The following is a 24,715-nucleotide window of genomic DNA, read 5'->3' on the forward strand; positions in this document are numbered from 1 at the left end:
CGCCTCGAATTTTCGGTTTACATCTCAGCTGATGGTAATGAGGGTACCGTTTGACGTCAGAGGTGTTAGTGCTGAAAGAAATTTATTTCGGCGGCATGATGTGTCCAAATTTAGCAGAAAACTGGTCACTTTTTTTCTTTTTGGTTAATTCAAACAAACTGGAGGGTTTGGGGGCTGTCTTTTTGATGTGTCATGAACGCGCAGGCCGGGAGTAAAGTCAGCCCGGTGACGCCTCCTCACTGTAACAGAGGGCTGGAGATAAAAGGACCGACACTCACTCCTCCCACTAGCCAGTACATTGAATTACTTTGTCGGTGTAAGTATCCGTATTCACGCAGGGGAGGCTGAGTTAACAGAGAAGAGAGGGGGAAAGAAAAACCCGGACGGAGCGGTTCAAAGATAAAGGAGACAGGAGTTATTTTAGCTAGGACATATACCGGTCACAGCGTCCGCACTCAGCCGGCATTTTTCTCCTTAGTTTTCTTGGTGAAACTTCGGCTCCTCATCCGTTACCGCTGGCACGGGGTGTCCCCGTTTGACTGTTGAGTCGGGGGCTTTTTTTTCTTTTTCAAAGGAAACGAAACTTTTTACACGGAACCTTCGAGCCAGCTGATAACAAATAAAGGCACCCAGAAAGGTGAGTGTATCTATCTTTAACCTGTTTTAGTTTATTTGCAGTTACACACCTCATTAAAATATGTTCCAGAGACTCTTGACCACTAGCCATCAGTCCCGTAACGTGTCGGCGGTTAAATATGAGGCAAGTCAAGTGTCCTTTTTCACATGCAGAGGTTAGAAGTACATGCAGTCCATTAGCTATGACCATGTGCATTTACGCATCACTTACGGCATATTGGTGGATACGCCCATGGTGATGTTTTCCCATTGGAGGGGCTCGAATCATACATCAGCTGCACTCTCTTCATTATCTATTGGACAGTAAGGTTCATAATGCAAGTGGAACTAAGGAAGCTGAACACGGGGTCCTCCATCCATATGCCCAATGTGCGTTTGCTGATGTGTTGTGGACTGCTCTTAGGTTACCACTTGCATAATTCATGGCACTATTATTTTTTTTCTGTTTGGAGAGGTTGATTGCTGTTTGGATTTCCCTGGTGTACTACAAGAATACAAGATTACCCTCTAGATTTGTTTTATGAAGCACTTTATCGGAGGAAGTTTATTCATCTTCAGACTTTGTCCATTGGACAGCATCCATTTGGTCAACTGTTAATAACCTTCGTGGCAGCTTTAACACTTCCCCATCTGCTACTAATTACACTTTAGTAAAAAACAAAACAAACTAACACTTTCTGTTCAGAAAGTGTTAACAGATGGTATTTATTTATGTCTCACAGGCTACCTATTACTTTTGAAGGACTTGGAGCTTGCTTAGACGGAGTTTCAGTAAAATCAATGACTGAGACTGAGTAAAGACTTTCAAAGTGACTATGCAAGCTTTTTGGTCTCTTATGGATTAACTGTCTTTGGAGTGGAGTATGCTGATCCTGTATTTTTGAACCTCTATGGGATGGCACAGTGTAGGGGAGCTCCTTTTTTGATGGCAGCCAGAACATTATTTTTATTTATTTCTCTATTACCTTGAGGCAAAGTTATTGCTCCTCTTTCAACTGAGCAAAAGGATTTTAAAGCTATGTGTAAAAATTTAGACATAAATACAATAACCTGTACTGTTGTTTCTTTTGAAATTTTTAAGTATAAAAGGGCAGAGCTGGTTTTTTTTTCTTTTTCTTCTTTTTTTTTATGTTTAAAGTTTATCAAATGCCTCTCAGCTGACTGTCTCAGGTTTGTCTGGGCGGGGAAAGATATACTTCTTAATAGGGACGTGAAATTTCACATAATTCCCAGGTTGTTTTTCTTCTTCTTTACTTACAAAAAATAAATTTATAAGTTAAAAAAAAAATAAAAAAATCAGAGAATGCTTGAAGTCCTTAAATCAAACGTGTGTCTTTCAGTACCTAAGTGCATCAGGGCCCAGTCAATGTGACTGTTAAATCAGCCCCTCCACAGTAGATGCACATATTCGCTGCATTTAGTTACAGTTGGACAGATTATAAAAGTTTCACTATGAGCTGTGTGCAAAAAGGGAGTGATTCACTTTGATTCACACTGGAAGCCATTTGATATGACGTGTTGACCCGAGATCAAAGGAAGCCATATTTGCCGACTTTTAGCGAAATGACCACTGGTCAAGGGAAGTGGGTGGGACTCAAGAAAGCTCTTTCTTTAACTTCCAGGTGAACAATTAAATTGACTACTAATGAGAACCCAGGATACTGCTGGTAGACATATGACTTGGTAGTAGTTGTATCAGTTGATCACCTAGGCAACCAGAACCTTAAATGTCTGCAAGACACCAGCAATCAGCTCCATAGCTGTCTGCAATGAGCGACTGGTTTTGATGTGGAAACAGCTTGATGGTTGGCCACTGGTTGGGGTGGGGGAAAAATCAATACAGCAGCCTATTGTGACATTGTATCAATCCAGATATTGATGTTTTATTAAATATATTTAAATTCTTTAGGAATACTATGAATATCTCATGCAATACCACCTTGGGATGATCTTAACCATTGCAACTTGTTTTGACTAAATGGTTGCCCAGAGATCAATAGTGTTCCTCACAGATAGTCCTGTTGAGAAGGCAATTGCACAGGTTGCCTGATGAGAGGCAATTGCCAACCGGATCCCACTCAGTTGTGGATTTCTAGCAGTCTGAATCTGTCTTATGGCAGGTTTGAGTGTTATATGGAGGAAAATTTAATTTTGCAGCACAAAAAATAAAACTAAAACCAAAATATTTTTTCTGAAGCTGTAAAAGATTTTTTTTTATTTTTTTCCCCCTCTGCCTCCTTCATCAATGTCTGTGGTCACCATGTTGCTGTCAGTTGCTTGTCATTGTTCTGTCTTGTGAACCAGAGTCTAGTTTTATTTATGTAGTATACATTTTCCTTATGAACTGAATTTTAACTGCAAATATTTATTCAATTGTTTGATACTTCAGGTGACTGATTAACAATGGATGCCAGTTCTGAAAAGTTGTTGGCAGGGTGGCATGTTGGGAAATGTTGCTTGTACTTCCTGAACTTGCACTCTGTGATATGTGAAAAATGTGCACAGATCATCAACTGTGCAACAGTTTGTCTTATATAGTTGTTAGGCTTGTACCTAAATTATTTGAATGTCCGATCTCTAACAGCAGATCTAAAGGCCTGTAGAAACAACATTTTTGCTGGTCGTGGACTGATATTTTATTTCCAGTTTCTCATACAAAGGACATAATATTCTTTATAACATTCCAATAAGGGGAAAACATTTTATCCATCTTTAATGTGCTTTGGAAATGAGACGATGAACTAAATAATTCATTTTAATATATCCAAATGATGACTTTTCCTTTCTCATTTTTCCAACATAAATTACATATTTATATATGACAGCAAATATTCTTACTATTTCCTGGTTTTTATACACAGGGTCTAATTTTAATCCAGTGCCTTACTTTTACAATGAAAGATAAAATGGTCTACTTTACAACTGAAGGTAATCGGTTCAGAAGAACTGGTGACATACTGGGTCTAAGAACAGTGAAGTGTTCATTGCAGTGATTCACTTGTTTACCCTTTTCTTGTGTGTACACACACACACACACACACACACACACACACACACACACACACACAGTTAGTTAGAAATATTTAGAGCTTTTAAAAGAAGCTTTATGTGTTGGAGCTCTGCTCTGTGTAAAGTTGCAGTGAAAAGCTAAACACTTTGTCTGTTTGAGTGTAGTGTTGGTTATATTTCCCTGTCAGAAAATATGCCAAATATCATCAATAGCTGATATGTAGGATGTATTATCTGAAAGCTCCATATATGAGAGAAGAAAGGAAAATGTCATTGGTGCTGTAAAGCTAGAAGGAAACCACATATCAAAGTGTATGCTCTGAACTCATAGTACCCATAGGGAAAAATGTTGTCATTCATTTGTTTACTCACTGAAGCTATAGCAAATGTTTAATGCAAATGTAATAGATAACTAAGTTGGATTAGGATTTAGATTTAGGGGAAAAATGAAACACTGTTTGTACAAAGCTGTATGTGATGATACATCCAGAAGACTATCATTTCCATAGCACTTCATATTGCAACCAATTTTTCCTCAAATTTCTGGGTGTTTTTCCCCAATTGTTGAACAGACTTGCTGTCTGTAATGGAGCAGATGTTGGCAAACCCAAGGGTGGAATTTGTGCTGAAGAGTTTTGAATCTGCTGGGTTGGAAGTTTGAGGTTTTTGCCTGTTGTAGCTTGCTATGGAACTGTAGTTGACTGGTAATAAAAATGTATTTTTTTAAACAAGTTTGAAATGCACAAGCATCACAAGAATCTGTAGTTGTTTCCCTTATATTTAGACATGAACATGGTTTGTACCAGCTCTGGATGGTGACATAGTCAGATTACCTATTTAGCAGATTTGCATTTGCAGAAAAGTCAAATCAAGCATTGATATTTGGAATGCAAGTAGCAACATCCTGTTGTTACATGGACATGTCATGAAGCCACTTCATTAACTATAGCTTTTGATGAATTCTGGTTAAATAAGAGGCTGCTAAAGGGCCCGCCAGAAAATTCAGAAAACTTCTGCTTTCCTACGTGTCATCTTATTTCCGGAGAAAATTTCTCACCATCGTTAAGCTTTGAACATACACAAGTATGGAAGGATCTGTGTAGGTCTCAATAACGGCTTTCTGTGAATTCTCCAACTTCTTGATGGGACTAACTGTGTTTGCATCCTCCAATTCCCAACAGACGAGAAATTAAGACGAGAACTACTCATCAAGTGAATTTTATCCTGGCCTTAACTCCCAGAGGAAGACTGGGGGCTTTGGTGCACCGTCTTTCCTAGTTTACAACTTGAACTCTGTTCAAAGCCCAAAACGGCACATTATTTTATCAGAGCTGAATGTTCCCCTTGAAAAAGGCAATTGTAGTTTCTTGACGGAAGTCTGTTTTGTCATGTGCAAGCAAAAACAAAATGTACATTTCTTTTCATATCTTTAGTGCCTCAGGTTATCATCTAATCTAAAATTATCATCTAATCTTATTGGCTGAAAACTCAGTTCAGTAGTGTTTTCCATTTATTTCTTGTTGCAAAGTAGTTATGTCACCTATGTTTAATCATCCCAAATTAAAGCAGCTAAATGTTCACCACCATGGCGGCATTGGCTTGCTTGTTCCTGCCTCTCAGCTTCAGATGGCAGTCACAGTGGAGGACAGAGACGGGTGTGATGTCAACACACAGATGGTGGAGAAGGGCCCCGTGCAGACTTACAGATGGCACCTTGATACCACATTGTAGTCTAACTACTTTTTTTTTTTTTCTTTTCCTGCTTCCCTGTGGAAAAACAAAGTGACTGAAGAGGTCTGAGTGAACTAAGCTAATTGTGTGGTCTGTACCACCAAACAAGAGTATTATCTCAGCATGGTATGGACATCCTTGTTAGCTGTTTATGTTCCAGGTCACGGTATCAGTTCTGAAACCTTTAAAGTGGTGATACTGCAAGCTGAATAATATTATAAATTGTTAAGAAAAAAAGAAAGCATAAAAGAAATATTCCCAGTAGGGCTGGGCCATATTATACCGTTCACGGTAATACCGGTATAATGTTAGGCAACGATAGGAAAATTAAATATCGCGATAGAATATGAGTAAAACGCGCATGCGCAGTGCCTTTGTTTTCATACGCACATGGCCGATTGTTGAGTGAAACAGATGAACCAGAATTTGTTTGTTAAAATGGTGCAACTTCCGTGATGTGGAACTGGTTTGGTGTTTGTCCGTCAGATACACAACAAAGCACATTTTTTTGCAGAACATGCAAGCGGCCGTTGTTATTGTCGTATTTGTCGGACTAAGATGCTCTTAAATCTGGGAGTAATCTGGGTCCTAAACTCCGTATACTTCAGGTCAAACAACACTGCAGCATCACTTAGAGTTAAAAACTGTCTAAATTCTTTCATCTTTAATAAAACGATCAGCATTGCTGCTTTACCAGGTGTAACTATAAAGTTTAACTTCCAGGCATCCATGAAAACAAAAGTTATTACATTTAACGGAGTTAGAAGTTAGCAGGAAGCTAGCGGAAGTTAGCTCGCTAGTTTCGCTAGTTACCTAAGCATGATATTGCATGTTCTGACTGAGAGATTTCTGAAAAAAATCAAACGTACAGCTCTGCTATCACTTCCAACATAAATGAAGACAGGAAACTAAACAGCAGTGACGTTTGTAGGGTTACTGAAGTTGGGCTAGCTGGTATATAATGATGTGCTACGTGATCGCTAGCGACACAGCTATGTTAGCATAACATAAACAGTGAAGCTGGAGGACGAACACTAACACTTTTCCACTTATAAAAGTTAACGCGAAGGTTCTTCATGGTTAGAAACAAATGCAATCGCATGGCAGGATGCTGTAAACGGACCAAACTTCAGTCAGGTGAACAACTGAGATAATCCATCCACAATACGAGGTTAGTCATTACTATACTGCAACAACATGGGAATAGAGCAGCTGCCAGAGAATTCAACATTAATGAATCAATGGTACAGAAGTGGAGGAAGCAAGAAGAATGAGTTTAATAAAGTTTGATTTATCTGACTGCTTTGTTTCGCTTAATGTGCCTTATAATCCCGTGCACCTTATGGTCCGAAAAATGCGTACTGCACACTGCAGTTTAATGTTGCAAAGCACCTCTTTTTAACTTCAGTGGATATTATACATGGTTATGCTCAGGATATGTCAGCCCATTTCTACTGGAAATGCCTTTTGGTTAAACTTTCAGCAAGGAATTTGCATTTGCACTGTTACATTTTTATAAAGCTTTAATGTACATAAAAACCAGCTTCTTGTTTAAGTGAAAATAAATGGAAGGTTGTCTTTTTGCGCTAGTAATGTTGTGGAGTTGTATTTTGTCTCGCATCAATTATATCGTCGGTTATATCGTTATCGCAAATTTTCAAATATATATCGTGATAAATATTTTTGGCCATATCGCCCTGCTCTAATTCCCAGGCTGAAAAGTGCTCGTCACAACTGCATGTCTGTTGCCTTTGGCTCCTTTCTCACAGTACATTTCGCAGATGCAGTAAATGGACTATTACCTTATCACTAGGCATTAGAGGAGAGTTATTCAAGGATAACTTTATATATTTTCCTTTTTCATTAATAGGCTCACGGGTCATTTTAATGAATTAATGTTATCTTTGAAAGCTGAAACATTCTATTTAATGGAAGCTTCTACATGCTGGGCACAGAACCTTAAAGCCTGGCTTTCATTCAATATCGAAGCTTTGATTAAATCCAGATGAAAGTGAGACTGTAAAGCTGCTTATAAGTCACTCTGCTTCATATAAGATGGGATCCAGATGTCATACACTGCAACAAACTTTGACAAAAGAAACAACACGCTCTTGTTCTTTTCCTTTGCCTTTCCCAAAGCATCCTTTGTAGTTCTGCAATTTTGTTGCTGCTTTCTTTCCTTTTTTAAAACACACAAGCTGTGTTTTTGTAGAGATGTTTTACCTACTTGTTCTTTTCTTGTTCTCTTTTTGAGCCACCAAAATGCTGACACTTTTCTTCAAGTGTAAAGCCACTTTAGTCTAGCTTACATGTTCTCGTTCTCCCCAAGATGCAATATAGTCACTTTAGCTATTCTCTGACTCATTTAGCATACCATCATTATGTTAGCATTACACTGAGTCATGCTTTGTTTTTTACTTATTGGTAGATGTTAGCATGCTAATATGTTAAACTGAGATGGGGAATGTGGTAGATGGTACGTCTACTTGATAGTTGTTAAAAGCATTTCAGCACTTTTCCATTTGCCACATGAAACCACGATATTTAACTTTGAAGTTTGGACTTCTTGTGAATTTTTGTGTGCGTATCCTGGACATAGTCATAAAACTCCATCCTCATAGCTCTTCAGAGCTTGACACTGTTCTGTGGTATTGACCTCCTATTCTGGATGCTTCTCCTCATCCTCGAAACATCTGAAATCACATGCTGTCCTAAGGTTGATGCGAAAGCACAGTGCATGTATACATTAAGCAGACAGGAGTCGGTGTGATCTTTATTTTAATGTGGTAATTATCCAAACCCACAAACAATCAGCTGCCTAACCAGTTGCAAGGCAGATGAGAGGACGGTACTGTCACATCACAACAGGAAGGAGTTCAAATCCTACAAGGTTGACTGAGATGTTTCTTTTCAAAGTGTGGATAAAAACGGGCGTTTAGGTGGCGTGCTTTCCAGATATATTCTACTATTAGGTCACCTTTAGGCCATGTAGAACGCTTCATACTGCAGCTGAAGCCCACTCCTTATTCTTACCTACGTTTATATTAAAAAAAAAAAAAAAAAAAAAAAAAAAAAATGGAACGTTACTTGACCCGTTTACTGATGCATCACTTGACCCACTTAACACCTTGTTTTGCCCGCCCTGAATTGAGTGGGGAGATTTTTCTCTGTGCTTGTGCTCCCTTGTTTTGCTCAAATAATGTAATGACAATAATGTCGCTTCCTCTTTCCGCTTTCAGTGTTCTAATTAAGAGACACTGATGGACTGTGATTAAATCAATTATTTTTCATCTGATTATTACTGACCTATATTTTTGCAGATTGATGAGCTGTCAGTTTGAAGAGCACTGCATTGTCTGAATGTTTTTGCACCCCACCCCCCACTGGCTCTACTAATTCTTCTATTTGCTGCTGAAATGATTGAAATACATCCCTTCTTTCAATACGTCCTCTATCTGACTTTCAGCCAAAGTAATACTCCGAATTAGCTCAGCTCTGGAGCTGGTCTTTTAAATCTCAGGCTTTATTGCAGAAAAATGCTGTGTTGTCTTCATCTGTTAAACTCAGTTGGACAACAGTGGAAAAATAATCATTGGCCATTCATTCCAATCGCGTCCAATCACGAAGGAATATGTCACTCACAGGAGCTCAGTGAATTCCAGCATGATGCCGTGATAGGAGGCCACCACAAGTCCAGTTGTGAAATTTTCCCTCTACTCAGTCGACTGTTGGTGGCATAACAAAATGGAAGGAACTGGGAACAACAGCAAGTCATAAGAAGAGTTGCAGATGTTATAGTTGCAAAGTGTAGGCCCACACCATATTAAACCCTATGGATTAAGAAAAGAGACTTAAGTTCATATGCGTGTGAAGGGCAATAAGTGTACCTAAGCGCCTGCAACTTCACATTGCATATCATTATTACTAATCACCAAATGTTACTGACAGTATCTCTGGTCAGCGCATTAATTTTTGCTTTCACCTTGACAACAAACTCTCAGACTGTCGTGCTGTTTAACATGTCCTGTTTAACTGCTATACGATTATAATGCATTTTCCAAAGTCCTCCTAATTCTATTCACCTAATTTAATAATTCTGTCTGTTTCAAAATTGGGGTACGTTATGGGGCAAATTATGACTTGTTCAAAATGTTGGTCATGAGCAGGAAAAACCTCAAAGAGCCTTTATTTGAGCTTTGTTTGTGCTGTTTTCCTCTTTTCTCAGGCCAGAATGTTCTGGCGTCAGCGACTCTCTACTCATGTGTTGAATATGCAGCTTTGCTTTTGTTTTTTATTTCTTCATCTTGATATAAGCTTGAGAGCACTAGGGGAGCGTGAACACTGAAGCATGTTACTGAATATGCAACAGCCATAGGCCTTTGCTTATAGGTGAAACTGCATTAATTCTCATGAATACATGAAGGAATAGGCTTGAGGTCACCATGCTGACTTCAAATGACCTTTTGTGTCCCAGCTGAAATGAGATCTGCTTCCTTTTTTATTTTTATTTTTTATGATTTTAGTATGTTTGCCCACAATTACTAAATGATACCAAGTAAATACATTCACCAGCTATTGGTGAACCTTCTGTCACACTACACACACGTTTTTATCTTAAGGAGTGCTAAGGATGAAAAGTACTTGTAAATCATTACTAAAGTGTAACTGTTGTTCTTAGCCAAGTGCTGTTATTGTCTTACTAATGCATGTTGTGCAGTCTCAATTAGTATCTTTATACATTAATCACAATGTACCAGAATCTGTTGGTTGGAGTTATTTTCCCCTTGCGTCACCTGAAAGGTTGGTTTACATAAACACAGAAATTAAACAGTCAGTCAACTGGCCTGTTCTAACATGTCTCCAGATTTTTGGTTCCCCAGGAAACTCACCAGCCTCTTTCTCACGGTAATAGGAATTTGACATGCGTGCGCGTCTTTTCAGATGTCACATAACCTGGCTGATCTTTACATTAGGCAATTTAAGACTTGCAGAGGTTTCAATGCATTGTAATGCAGGGAACTATTTGGCTTTGTTATATTGTTTCTACTTTAATCATTATTTGTATTATTAATAAATATATAAATGTGAACAACATTGCACTGTTAACCTGTGAATCAGATGTGGTAAACACTGCAATCTTGTGATGCAGGTCTGTCATTAAAGTGCACAGGAAGTCATGGGGTTTTCTTAACAGTAAGCAGCAACAATGATTTGTTTATATTAAACACAAGAAAAGGAGGGTGTCAGAAATGTTGTTTGAAGTGCAATTGATCTTCCGTGGCCTAAATGCAAGACCTCTAGAATGAACTGGCTTTAACAGCTTTGATGTCAGTGCTCTCCCTTTGCTCCTTATAATAGGCTTTATCACCCATTAGCAAGGTCTCCATGGAGCTCAGTTACTAGGTATCTATTGCACATCTCAATAAGCATGTCAGAGTATTGGAACATGACATGCAGCTGCAGATTTTGCATTGTCAGAACTTCCTGGACCTCCTCTTGTTTCATTATGTATGTAACCCTTGGGTCATCTACTGAAAAGTTTGAGTGAGCATTTTCTCTGCATTCTCAGCAGGTCCATCCTCACTAGTTATCTTGTTTTGGGTTTGTTTTTTTTTTTTTTTTTTTTTGTTTTTTTTTTTAAATGGTCTTGATTACTTTGCAGCAGATGTGTAGAGGCAACCCCCCCCCCCCCTTTTTTTTTTTTGTTTTTTTTTGTTTTTGTGAAGTATCTTTTTAAGAATATATTATTCACAATTAGCAGGTTTGCGTTTGGTCTTGCAGTTCTCTGCTGCTCGGTCTCTTTCAGTTCCCTGACCAAAGGAAGACGATGTTTTCTGCTGGGAAACTGCTGAAGCATTTCCTCCCCTGCTGACTGTTTTCTCTGGGTGTACTTTTGATTGGAGGAAATGAGGCAGCAGAAAAGAAGATGGTAAAAGCTGTTTAGGGGTTTTTCCATGCACCCCTCTCATGTTCTCCTCCTCTCCACACAAGTTCAGACACCTTGTGACAGACAGTAATGGCAGGAAGTCTGCTTCTCGTGTGACGAAAGCTTTGAGCACTTGTTGACTTTGCCGCTTAATCTGTTTGAGTTCAGAATGAGGCCATTTAGGTGACAGGATCTGAAAAGTTGCTCTATTCTTCTGATGTGTTGCTAAATATGCAGAAAGCTCTGTTCTTCTTACTGTGTAATTTTTGAAAGATTTTAATCAAAGTTTCAGTTTTTGTGGCTCGGTTGTTGTGTCTGTGACTCAGTGAGTCACTGTGACAGAGCAGCCCACACTGCTTATGGTGGTTACATTTCCACACCTACTGTGGTCAGAGGTGTCACATCCATGTTGGCAAAATATGATAGTGTAGCTCCAGTCTTGGCTGAACATGTATTCAGTCTGTGGTGAACATCACGACTTGTGCTGTAATTAACTAGGCTTCACTAATTCATTGCATCTTATTTAAGAATTAATTGTGTCCACTGGGCTGTATTTGGCTGATGAGTTTTTGCTTAGACATTATGCTGATAAAGGGATTAATGGAAGAGCATTTCTTTCTTTTATTCAGGCTTGAGGAGATGAGCGATGGGGGTATTTAACCCCAAAATGAAAAATGCATAAGCCTTCCATTTTAAGGTGACAAATCTGTGCTCTCGGTGCTGCTCCATCTACTTACGATGATATCATTCATCAAATAGGTGGAATTCTAAAGGCCCGTTTGATGTTTATCTCAACTAAAGTAGTTATGGCGTGTAATATTTTTTTGACTTTGAGAGTACACGTGGATGTAACACTTTCATGAATGGAAGCTTTTGGGGGTAAACAAGTTATGACATCAGCCTTTCCTGTAACAACATGGAGGGGTTTCTGTGGCAACCGGTTGGAACATTGTCAACAAAGAGATGGCATGACAGTGCTGAAAGTGTTTTTTAGTTTGCCTTTGTGATCACACCAAACTTTGCTGTGTCAGCTTCACATTTGTTTTCCTGTCTTAAAGGCTTGGTCGACAAGCCCAAACATAAATCCATATTTGTTTTTTGTTCCAGTGTCGGCAGCAGAAATGTGAAAAGCAGCTCTTTTCAGAATCTCGATTTGTTTGACTTCTGTTCATTTAAAAAAATATTAATTAAAATCATTTGTTTGTTTTGAGTCTTTGGCGCTTGAACTGTGTAATTCCACTAACTGAACTGAAACTCCAAACCGCTGTGGGTTTTTGTTACAATCCCCAGCTGACATTTTGAAGATGTCAAAAGTGTGTGCGTGTGTTTTCCTCACTGAAGAGCTGAGCTGAATTTTGATTTTGATGCCTTTTTTTTTTTTTTTTTTTTTTTTAGTCATTTTGACCAATCTACACTGTGCCTGATTTCAGCTAAAGCTGCTTACTACTGCTATTTTTCCACATCAACTTTAGAAAGTGTTTGGGCAGTGAGTTGAAGCATGTGAGAGGTTCCTTTCTCATGTGTATCACACAATGGGACATAATCCAATTTGCATTCTCTCTCACTACTATAAATACTGCGGTTTAACAAAAACATGCAGGAGGTGGGACACACGGGATTCACTCATATGACCTACGCTATTTCTGCTTATGAGATTGTGCTCATAAGCTTGTAGGTTAAAGACTGTTTAATGTCAGACTTTTTTCCCACATAACTCTCTACTGATTAATGTCCTTTTTTTTTTTTTTTTTTTTTTTTAGGGCTGCATGTTTCAACAGAAAATGTTTGTTTCAAAACTGCTTATCAATTAGGACCCTTTTGTTTGTTTATAAACAGACTTGATGTGTGTCGTGCCAGTAAAAGAACCTGAGACATTTTTCAGTTTCAATTCAATGTATTTGTGCGCACACACAGGATGACGCAGAGTAGCAAGTGGTCAAGTGAAGATTGTGTGAGGGTCCACGAAGAAGCCAAACGTCTTACGTTAAGGCCACATTATCTGTATGTACACCCCTCCAGAATCTGGCCAGAATAGCAAGTATTCTTTCTGGCTCTCTGTTAACATTTCTGCTGCACCCCTGATGACAACACATTGGCTTTAATGTGCAGGCAGGTGGCAATTCACTTTCTTTTTTTTCTTTTTTTAATGTCATGATCAAACATGTCAAACTCTTTGCTGCCTCAAAATGAGGATTTTTATGCCATTAGTGTTTTGGCAGATTTGTAGATATTTTTCCGTAATTATGCTCCTAATCATGTCCTTACAAGGCTCTGATCTCTTTCAACTTGGCAGACATGGTTTGAGAAGAAATGTCACTTATAATGGCCATGGCAGCATGAAATAGTGCTCAGTCTGATCAAGGTTTAAATCCCTTAGGCTGCTTTGCAGCAGAGAGGCTGGCTACAAAGTAGTTTGATTTTGGCCAATATACTGGTGCAGTATAAGGTGATTAATGAACACACCTGTGCATTGTGTTGGACACAAGAAGTGAGTCTTTGTAATCATGTGATCTCTGTGCCTGGTTTTATTTGACAGCAATAATTTTATATCAGTCATTGAGTAATTATATTAACTGTGCAAGTATCAGTGAATTGATTTTCATTTCTTCAACACAGTACAAGCAATGAATTTGACAAGTACAGATCTTCAGACAGTCGATAACCTTTAGCATGACTAACTGTCCTGTAAGAGCACAGATTTTTTTTTTTTTTTTTTTTCTTATGAAAAAATGTTTGGCTTGTTAAGATATAATACTTATACAAAAGGCTTGTAAACAAAGCTGCTGCATTGGAGAAGTTACATTTAACACTTTTCATTTTAACCCACAAATCATTTATAACACACTGACTGACTGTCTTTGCGGTCCTGCTGGGGTGAGCTAGATTCATTATTGCCTGGGTCTAGCCCACCCTTTTCAGAGCAGTTTCGCTAATAACAGGAAACGTGGCCCATGCTGTAGATGCTAATGAGCAGCTGTCCAGAGACTGAGACAGCCTGATTACAGCAGGAAGAGTGCAGAATTACTGCATGTACTTGCATTTGAAACATCAGATGCAAGTACGCTACACACTAGCAACCGCTGCAAGGAAAAAGGAATATAACTAGCTTGAAGCAAGTCTGCATCTTGCTGTAGCCTCTTATTCATGTTTGTTTGCCTCTCATCGACACGGCTTGTTCACCCTGCCATTATATATGCATCATTTGCTGCTTTGAAAACACAAAGTTGCACTTTCAACCCCAGATTTGGTTGATGTGTGTTTTGCAGCTGCAGCACAACAGGCTCCATCGTGTCCCTGGAGAGTGAGGTAAACTTGTGATAACGGTCCGCACCGCTGTAATATCATTATTGTTATTATAGCTGATTACAAAGTCTTTATGCTGAATCAGCAGTAGGCTCATTGGTGAGGATTACTCATAACTCTAGTTATTCACACATAACACAGACTAGTCTTGCCTACCATGTTTACTAAAACGACATCAGACAAGGATGAAAGGAAAATCAAGACTTTTTTTTTCTTCTGAAGTATAATGTGCCTTGCTACTCCACCATGGTTTGTAGCCTTATTAATAGTGAGTGCTGGCAGTGTAAGACTTTCAGATAAGGTGCCAAATGATGCAGAGACCCCCTGCACATTATTAAAAAATAAATAAAGTGGTAGTGAGGACAATCATGTTGCTTTACCTGGAGGTTTAGTTGACATTTTGACCTTTTTAAAGTTTCCCAGAGGTTGAAAGGTTTTTGCTAAAATGTCACAGTTGTATTATTACACGTACACTTGTTGGTATTGCTTTTGCATTTCCTCATATTGGCCTGATTAATGGGAGAGGTGGTGCCTGCACGCTGTCTTGTCCCAGACCTATTATAAGTGGGTGATATATTCTGATGATGATGATGTATATAGGTGATATATAGTGCGCATGCGCCAACCAGCGTGCAGCCTGTTACAGTCGCTCCTGCTTTTCTCTTAGTTTAGCTCTTTTTTCTTACGTATTCTTTTTTTTTTCTGACTTGTATTTTCCTCCGTTTTCTATCTCTTACTCAATCATGTGGATTGAGAGAGTTTTTGTTCGTCTGGTGGCCGTGGAACTGTTACTTTTATCATGGAACGGGACCGCGGCACATCTCCTACACGCACGGACTGTTTACTCCAGAGATCAGCTGATCGCCCTGATGCCGGCCGGCTCGCTGGCCAGGCCCGCAGAAGTGCCCGCAGAAGTACCAGCTGAAATTTGGAGGAAAACACATCGGGGATGCAGAGGTCAAGGACAGAAGAGAAGAAAAAAGGTGACGGTGAGACAGCGGAGGCTCGAAGCGAGGAGGAGGTTTAAACCGTGTCTGCCGTCTATCGTGATGGGAAATGTGCGATCGTTGGCAAGTAAAATCGACGAGCTCTCAGCACTGGTACGGAGTCAGAGGGAGTACCGAGAGTGTAGCCTGATGTGTTTCACCGAATCATGGCTGCACCAGGTCATTCCCGATGAGAATGCTTCCGTGGAAGGCTTCCACACTGTTCGGGCGGACAGGGACAGCATCGCTAGCGGTAAGCGTAAAGGAGGTGGGCCTGCTGTTTTAGTTAACAACCGGTGGTGTAACCCTGCCAACATAACAATCAAAGAAAGGATTTGTTGCCCGGACACTGAACTGTGTGCTGTTGGACTCAGGCCGTATTATTTACCCAGGGAATTCTCTCACGTCATCTTGGTGGCTGTTTATGTTCCCCCCTCTGCTAACCCCACAGCTGCATGTGACACTATCCACTCTGCCATAGCTCGGCTACAGACTCAGCACCCGAGTGCCTTTATTGTGATCTCGGGTGACTTCAACCATGTATCACTGGACAATACACTACCAACATTCAAACAATATGTGGACTGTCCCACCAGGGGAGAGAAAACTTTAGACTTACTGTATGCTAACGTCAAGGATGCATACAGCTCCTCCTCCCTCCCCCCACTTGGTAGGTCAGATCATAACCTGATTCACCTCACCCCCCGCTATGTGCCAATTGTGAGGAGGGAACCTGTGACCACCAGGACTGTTAGGAGGTGGTCAGAGGAGGCAATAGCGGAACTACAGGGCTGTTTCGAGGTGACCGACTGGGAAACACTCTGTGAGCCTCACGCCGAGGACATCAATGGGCTTACTGAGTGTATCACAGACTACATAACTTTCTGCACCGACTCCATTGTTCCAGCTCAGACTGTTCATTGTTACCCAAATAACAAGCCGTGGGTGACTAAGGACATCAAAGCCCTCCTCAACAACAAGAAGAGGGCTTTCAGAGGGGGCAACAAAGAGGAGGTGAGGAAGGTCCAGGTGTTACTAAAGGACAAGATCAGAGAGGCTAAGGACAATTACAGGAGGAAGCTGGAGTGGAAACTCCAGCAGAACAGCATGAGAGAGGTGTGGAGGGGCATGAAGACCATCACTGGATTCAGGCCAACCAACAGCAGGGGAGCTGAGGGAGGTGAGAATAGAGCCGACGAGTTGAATCTGTTTTTCAATAGATTCGACACCACAGTGTCTGCTCCCACCCCCACAACCTCACCTGCAGTCAGCCTGGAATCCAGAGCCACACCACTGTGCCAGCCTCTCTCTTCACATGTTGCCTCCTGTGAGATTCCTGACACCCCTCCCCCACCCATCACCTTCACTCAATACCAGGTTGAGATGCAAATGAGGAGACTTCACTCAGGCAAGTCTGCTGGACCAGACGGAGTGAGTCCCCTTGTCCTCAAGGCCTGTGCCCCCCAGCTGTGTGGAGTCTTTCATAAACTGTTTATGCTGAGTCTGAGTCTGCAGAGGGTCCCGGTGATGTGGAAGACATCATGCCTCGTCCCTGTACCAAAGACGCCTCGTCCCAGTGGCCCCCAGGATTACAGGCCCGTGGCACTGACCTCCCACATCATGAAGACCCTGGAAAGGCTCATCCTGGACCAGCTGCGACCCATAGTAAGACCACATCTGGATCCCCTTCAGTTCGCTTATCAGCCTCGTCTCGGAACAGAGGACGCCATCATCTACCTGCTCAATCGTGTCTACACCCATCTGGACCAGCCGGCGAGCACTGTGAGGGTCATGTTTTTTGACTTTTCCAGTGCTTTCAACACCATCAGGCCGACCCTCCTGGGTGATAAGTTAGCAGCGATGCAGGTGGATGCTTCTCTGGTGTCCTGGATTGTTGATTACCTGACAGGAAGACCACAATATGTACGTCTCCCACAGTGTGTGTCTGACAAGGTGATTAGCAACACAGGGGCACCACAGGGGACTGTCCTCTCCCCCTTCCTCTTCACCCTCTACACCACAGACTTCAGCCACTGCACAGAGACCTGCCATCTTCAGAAGTTTTCTGATGACTCTGCGGTGGTTGGATGCATCAGCAGGGATGATGAGACAGAGTACCGGGCTGTGGTCGACTCCTTTGTCACGTGGTGTGAGCAGAATCATCTGCAGCTCAACGTGGCAAAGACCAAGGAACTGATCGTGGACTTCAGGAAGACCAGGAAACACTTGACCCCTGTTTCAATCCAGGGGGTCAGTGTTGACATTGTGGAGGACTATAAATACCTTGGAGTACACATTGACAATAAACTGGACTGGGCTAATAACACCACAGCACTTTACAGGAAGGGCCAGAGTCGTCTCTATTTTTTGAGGCGACTGAGGTCCTTCAACATCTGCCAGAAAATGCTGAGGATTTTCTATGAGTCTGTTGTGGCCAGTGCGATCCTCTATGCTGTTGCATGCTGGGGGAGCAGGCTGAGGGTCGCAGATGCCAACAGACTTAATAAACTGATCCGTAAGGCCAGCAATGTTGTGGGGATGGAGCTGGACTCCCTCAAGGTGGTGTCGGAGAGGCGGATGCTGTCCAAGATAAAGACAATGTTGGATAACACCTCCCACCCACTCCATGACATGTTGGTCAGTCACAGGAGCTCGTTCAGTGAGAGACTGAGATTACCGAAAAGCACCACTGAACGACACAGGAAATCATTCCTGCCTGTGGCCATCTCCCTGTACAACGCATCCACTTAACACACTGTTTACTGCAACAGCTACACATGTTTCTTTTCCAAATATTTATTTATAAGTGACTTATTTATGTATGTATGTATGTATGTATATATATGTATATATTGTACTATTCTTAGTTAGCGTATTGTCTGTCTTGTCTTAATGTTGGTTTAAAATGGAGCACTGTAACAAAAAATAATTTCCCCCAGGGATCAATAAAGTATTCTGATTCTGATTCTGATTCTGATATTCATGTTCTTGGTCATGTGATGTTCAATAGATAATCACTTTACCAATGTTCTTTGCCATGTTTTTTTCCTTGATGAAAAGCTGCTAGCAGTCCCAGTTGTCATTGGAAACATGCACAAGGTCTTAATTTGAAGCTGTGCTTTTTATCGGGACGAGCTTTTCAAGGCAGCATGTGTTTTCTATTAAAGTGCCAGACATGTTACTCCATTTGTTCCATGGGTTGTCAAACACAGCCTTTGTGGTTTCAACAATTTGTTGCTGCGTTGTTTGCTTCAATATTAACGCTGTTTGTAATTTCTCACAGGATCCTTCGCAGCCAGTGGGATGTTAGAGCTCTGGAAGCCGGACTGACTGAAGGAGCATGGTGAAACACCAACCCCTCCAAGTCTATGAGCGCCAGCTTTGTTTGTCATGCATCACTGGGATCTATGGTTGCAGATGGAAACGCTATCAACGCTCCCATGATGACACCACCAAGGTGAGAGGCCCCTTATTAAACAATGCAGAAACCTTACCATTTCTGTACAGTACATATTGCTATCCATGAGTTCCTTTCTGTAAAAGAGTAATGCCTCACACTGTACCATAGCACATAGTTCAACAACAAGAAGGGATTAAAAAATCATTTGTAGTCACCATCACTTTGTCAGTGTGGGATTATGTAAAGAAACTGCATAAAACTTGGACAAAATAAATCCATAGAAGCGTGAATACTTTCCGAAGTTGATTGGGACAACCTACCTGGCGAGTACCACGCAAACCAAGGTTTATTTGACATCACCTTCACTGTCCACTGTCAATCTGGTGCTGAGTGTTTATTGCACTACTTAGCAACTCTGCTTATATTGTGTGGGGGGCAAGTCCGCTGCTGTATGCCAAGAATGGAAACAACTTGGGCAGAAGCCCCCAGAGGCTGACTTCATGGTCGTTATGTTGGCCTAGCTGGAGCAACAAATATTACAGTAATGTCACAGTAGGTTGATTCTGTTTGACTGCTGCAACCCCCAGAGACTGTCATCCACTACCTTTGTTTGCTAGCTAAGCACTGACAATTCAGCTGACGTTACCTGTTTCAGAGTGTTAAGATGGGCTGCTGCATACAAACAACACGAGACTGACATAACCAAAACTCTGCTGATGTGACTGGGAACCATATTTTTTCTATTAAATGTAACATAGTCAGAGTTATCATTCATAACATTCCTAATACACTTTAGGGAAACCTCTGAGACAGGAGCACGCTACATGAATTAAAGGCTTTGTTGTCAGATTCAGTTCAGTTTTTTCCTAATTTTATTACAGAGTTGCTGCTCACACAGGTTCTTTTGACTATAAAAAGTCAGGTTACACTGAAATTAAAGTGAAAGGAAAAATTTGCAGTTTTTGGGATAGCCTGCATTCAAACCCATACAGATCATAGAATGACACCATCACAGCAATTGCGACCTGTTTATTTACAGTGTATTCTCAGGTTTGTCTAATTGTTTTAGAGATGCATACTAACGACACTAGCAGCCAGTCTGTTAATTGAAAGAATGACATTTGACTGACCTGATTTTTTTTTTTTTTTTTTTTTTTTCTTTCATTCTAACAGAGCTTTTGTTTGTATAGAAACTCTTATGATGGCTGGATTAGTGTATAGATTTACATAACACTGTGTACAAGAAGGACATCAGTAGGAAATGGAGTCAGTGCTGTCCCTGCTCTCATTCTTTGTTACAAGAGAATTTGAAGCTGTTCACGCACTCACGTGTGCCAGCGCACAGTTGTGGATGAATGAGATCCGATCATCTTGTTCTGTGCGCAATTTATTTTACCAAGGTCAGTTTCCCACAGTCCTTAGAGAATTTCACTCCCTTTCCACAAACAAGGTTTTCTGTTATTTATTGCTTAGTAATTAAACTCACTTACTTGGCTTTTTTATAGATCTTCCAGTGACCTTCAACCTACATTTTTAAGAGTAGCATCTTTATTAAAAAGTTGGCATTTCTTCTTAAAGTTTAATTGCTAAGTTTAAAAGCTATTATTATTGTATTGCTACAGTAATGTGGTGTGGGTTTTTTCTTTCTTTCTTTTTTCCTCACAGCCCTGAATAACAAGTTGGATGTGTAGGAGTTTTTACATTTTCTGTTGAATATACTACTGAAAAAATGCACAAATCCTATAAAACTGTTCTTATTCTTCCAAAGAGGTGTGCTTTTATATCCACACCATGATCTCCAAATACCCTAATTTACATACTAAGAAAAATACATGTGACCATATTATGTCCTTGCTGGCTTCTCCCTCATTCAATAACCTTGAGCTTTCTATGGTCAAGCTTGAAGTTATAATACTCCATTGTTTCTACCTGTATGTCATCACATACACTCTGCACCCTTTTTTTTTTTTTTCTTCTTTTTTTTTTTTTAAATTTTAAAAAAGGTTGATTTAGATTTTGTGCGCGTGTTGTTATTATTGAACTTCAAGCTTGTCACGTAAAGAAAACCCTGCAAGCATTCTGTAGAAGGGTCTCATTTATCACTGACAGGTCAGCAGACCTTGGGGTCCAAGTCATTTGTAAGTATAAATGCCTACATGGGGGAAAAAATTTTTTTAAACAATTTAATTTTGAAGGCTCATTTGGCTCATTTTTATAAAATTGCAGCACCATTAATATTAGCTGGATGCCAAAAGTATTGCATAAGGTGACCTTTCTTTCTGCTATTTTGGAAGGACACTTTGGTTATGTTGCTCCAACAGACTCAAACACACAGCACATGTCTTTGTTTACATTCATTTATTTATGCCCATATAATATACTCTAAACTGGCAGAAACAAAGGGCACAAGCGGACACACACACACACACACACACACACACACACACACACACACACACACACACACACACACACACACACACACACACACACACACACTGATGTGAGCAAATTACCTATATAAACCTGTTTAGGTGTATAAGTAAACACACAGAAATAACACAGCAAGGCAAAAAGGGTATATTTACCCGCATTTCATAAATGGAATACACCTCATTTTTTCCTCCTGTTTGGAGGGACCTGGACACAGTGTAGCTCTGTTTCCTGTTACAAGCACAAATGAATAAATGTTACCAAGTCAGCACCCCCACTCCCCCAAGGTGCTCATCCTTTGTTTTGAACCTGTGGTGCTGGGTAGCACTTATCTTGTCTCCAGTGCAAAAATGGACCCTTCAGTCTATTTTAATTCATTTGGATTCATTTAATATTTAAAATTGTCAGTGCTGATACTGGAAAAAAATTACTGTTGATTTCCATAGAGAATGTTTCTTAATGTGGTGATTTCATAAAAAAACTGCACCTTCACTGATCTCTGTAAGCAAACTGCGACTTGGAGCTGGTGTCAGGTATGTGTAACTGGACCTCAGCGAATCACAGGAGCTTGACAAGCAAGCAACAACTATAGACCCATTTATAATCCACAAGTGGGTTGTGTAGTTTCTCTCCCTTTTTCATCTTTGTTCACTCTAATGAGTCGTTCGGGTTGACTGGCTACCTTAGTGACGCTGCCTCCTGTCTGTTCAAGGTGCTTTGTAGGAAGACTGCCAACGTCACACAGTGCAAGCCGATCTGGCCTCTCAGTAATAATTGAAAGTATTTCCATCTAGCCAGTCTTTACAATTCAGTGGGACAAAGGCTTCAAAAATAGAAGCAAAGCTTTGGTAATCTTGTGGTCTACATTTGCCCTGGCTTGTGAAATACTGGACAGGAGCTAGAGCTAGCAGTTACTTGAAGCGATTGCTGCTCTGCAACATTGAATTTTTGTGCTAGCAGATAAAAAGGGAAGATATTTGAAGACTGAACAGTATTAGATTATAACAGTTGTTCCTTTTCTTTGGAACTGATGAACAGCAGCTTATTTTTACGAGTTTTAGTTTTTGGACCAGTGATTTGACAGACTAGACATTTAACATTAGTCTGTTTGCAGCATTGGACCGGTTTGTCCGTCTCCTACGCACTTGTTGGATTAAATATATGTGCAGTGTATTTCTGTTCTGGACTGTTGCCTTGGACATGAACATTTTGCAGATATCTTTTTTTCCTCTGCATTTACAGTCTTTTTTTTCTCTTTTTCTTTTTATGGCAGACGCAAATTATTATTGTTAAGGAAGTGAAACAAAGTACCGCAACTCTGCTAACATACTTACTTTATCTGCTTTGATTAGAAAATCCCTGAACTTCTTCCCAGTGTGTGCGTCCTCACCCCTGTAATCCAAACAGTGACTTTTCAACAAATTCTAAAATGTGTGGCCTCCTTCAAACAAGTAACATCTAGTAAATGTCTAAAGTTAGAGCTATTGGACAGTGACACATAGTGTATATCTGCTTCTGTACACAGAGGATTTTAAATCAATCAGCATGTAATTGAAGTGCATTCTTTGTTTTTTTTAGGATTTTTTTTTTTTTTTTTTTTACATGGTCTCCTATCCAGACCTTCCTATGGTTGGAAACATGTTTGAACATTTGACCGAGAGTTTACTGATCTACAGGGTTGAGATGGGTGTACTTCATGTTTCAGGAAGAAATGCTGGCTGTGTGTACATTTCTCATATATGCAAAATTACTTGAACTGAATCTTGTGTATGGAATTCGTTTTTTGTTTTTTTTTGTTTTTTTTTAATGATAAAAGTAGTAATGTGGCCTTGAATTATTTTTCCCACTCATGCTATTGGCAGGCTGGTAATATAGCTGCATTTTAAAATGCTTACTCGGCTTGTGTGAAATGTCAGAGACTTAACTGGATCTGCTCAGGAATGTGACAAGTGACTGAGGTGTTATGTCCAGTGAAGATGGAGGCAAGGAGAGCGGAGCATGTTAGGTTGGAGTTTACAGGAAAAGGGTTTTTTGGGGGTTTTTTTCTGCCTGTATTGATCTGTGGTAGCAGAAGGAAATTAAGCAGCATCCTGCAGTGTTGGCATGTTTAATTGCAGCATACTGTGTCAAGCTGCCGTGTCTAATTAAATGTATCATTTAATTGTTTCTTGCAGAGCCTGACCAATGTCTAGGAAGTAAATAAATCTGATATCTGTTGAATACATTTGGTGACACAATATGCAATATATCCAAAGCATAAAAAAACAAAAGACTATTAAAGTTGTGACATTCCACCATTGGGCAGTTGGATTAGCTTTTTTCTTTTTTTTTTTTAATCAATCTGTAATGTAAATGTGTACTTAAGAGAAGTTGTCATTAACACCAGAAATAATCTGAGCAAATAGAGTGAAATCAGAGCACAGCAGCCAAAAATGTTCCCGGCCTGAGGAGGTGAAGCTGCAGACAGAGGAGCAGAGGAGCAGGTTCAGTGATCAAAGCAGATTTGGACAAGATGATGAATTTTGACTGTGTTACTTTCACAATAATTATTTAAATGTGTCTTTCTTTTTGTAGCTCGGTCAATTTAAGATGTAGTCTGTGAGAATGTGTAGTTCAGTCTGTCTCACAGTGTGCACTCTGTGTTTGTACAGTATTTATTTTAATGTCACAAATTATCAAAATTAGTTTTTAACTTGTGTTAGTTATTTTGGTACATCTCCTCGTATTTATTAAATTTTTAGGGATTACATTAGATTGTGATCTCAAATACTTGTTTTGTCAAATCTTAATTAAAATTTGACAAATGAAATGAAAATGAACAACTTGAAGAAATTAACATCTTTGCTGTTACTGCTGTTGTTATGCAGGATGGGCCACAGTTACACAACTTGACTTGTGAATCCACAGGATGACAGGTTTCCATGGGTGAATTTATTTTATCCATCCTACAGAACTTAACATCCTAGTTCTGTCTGGGCTACACTTACAAATCAGATGCAAATGAAAGTATACACAATAGGCCATTTGCAGTTCTGTATAATAATCACACATCACGTGTTTTCTTCTGTGCAACCCTGTCCAAGTGTTGTTGTAGAACAGCTCATGGGTATAAATAGTTACCATCTTGAGTGTGAAACTGTGTAGACTCGATCCAGTCTGGCATATTGAGGCATTGTTGGAGAACACAGAACAGATTGAATCAGCCATATTGGCAGTTAGCAGTCACCCTTACAGTGAAAAGAAGGACAAAAGATCAAAACCTCTGTAACTGCTATAGGTAGCATATTACCC

The 24,715-nt window shown here is 40.1% G+C and overlaps 1 protein-coding gene across 5 annotated transcripts in view; it reads left to right on the forward strand.

Moving 5' to 3' along the window:
* Positions 1-258: 258 nt before the first annotated feature.
* The window catches only part of gdpd5b (glycerophosphodiester phosphodiesterase domain containing 5b), a 43,892-nt gene continuing 19,435 nt past the window's right edge, over positions 259-24,715 (forward strand). For 2 of the 5 annotated variants that reach the window (XR_013101667.1, XR_013101666.1), the window contains exons 1-2: positions 259-637; positions 18,875-19,048. Coding sequence is in view for 2 of the 5 variants with exons in the window: in XM_076892367.1 (XP_076748482.1) it covers positions 18,932-19,048 (117 nt within the window). In the remaining 3 variants the exon portion in view is untranslated. The remainder of the gene's footprint in view (positions 638-18,874; positions 19,049-24,715) is intronic. The other 3 variants (XM_076892367.1, XM_076892369.1, XR_013101668.1) reach the window with 2 other exon arrangements.

This window comes from Maylandia zebra, linkage group LG14, assembly GCF_041146795.1.
Source record: "Maylandia zebra isolate NMK-2024a linkage group LG14, Mzebra_GT3a, whole genome shotgun sequence".
Lineage (NCBI taxonomy): Eukaryota > Metazoa > Chordata > Actinopteri > Cichliformes > Cichlidae > Maylandia > Maylandia zebra.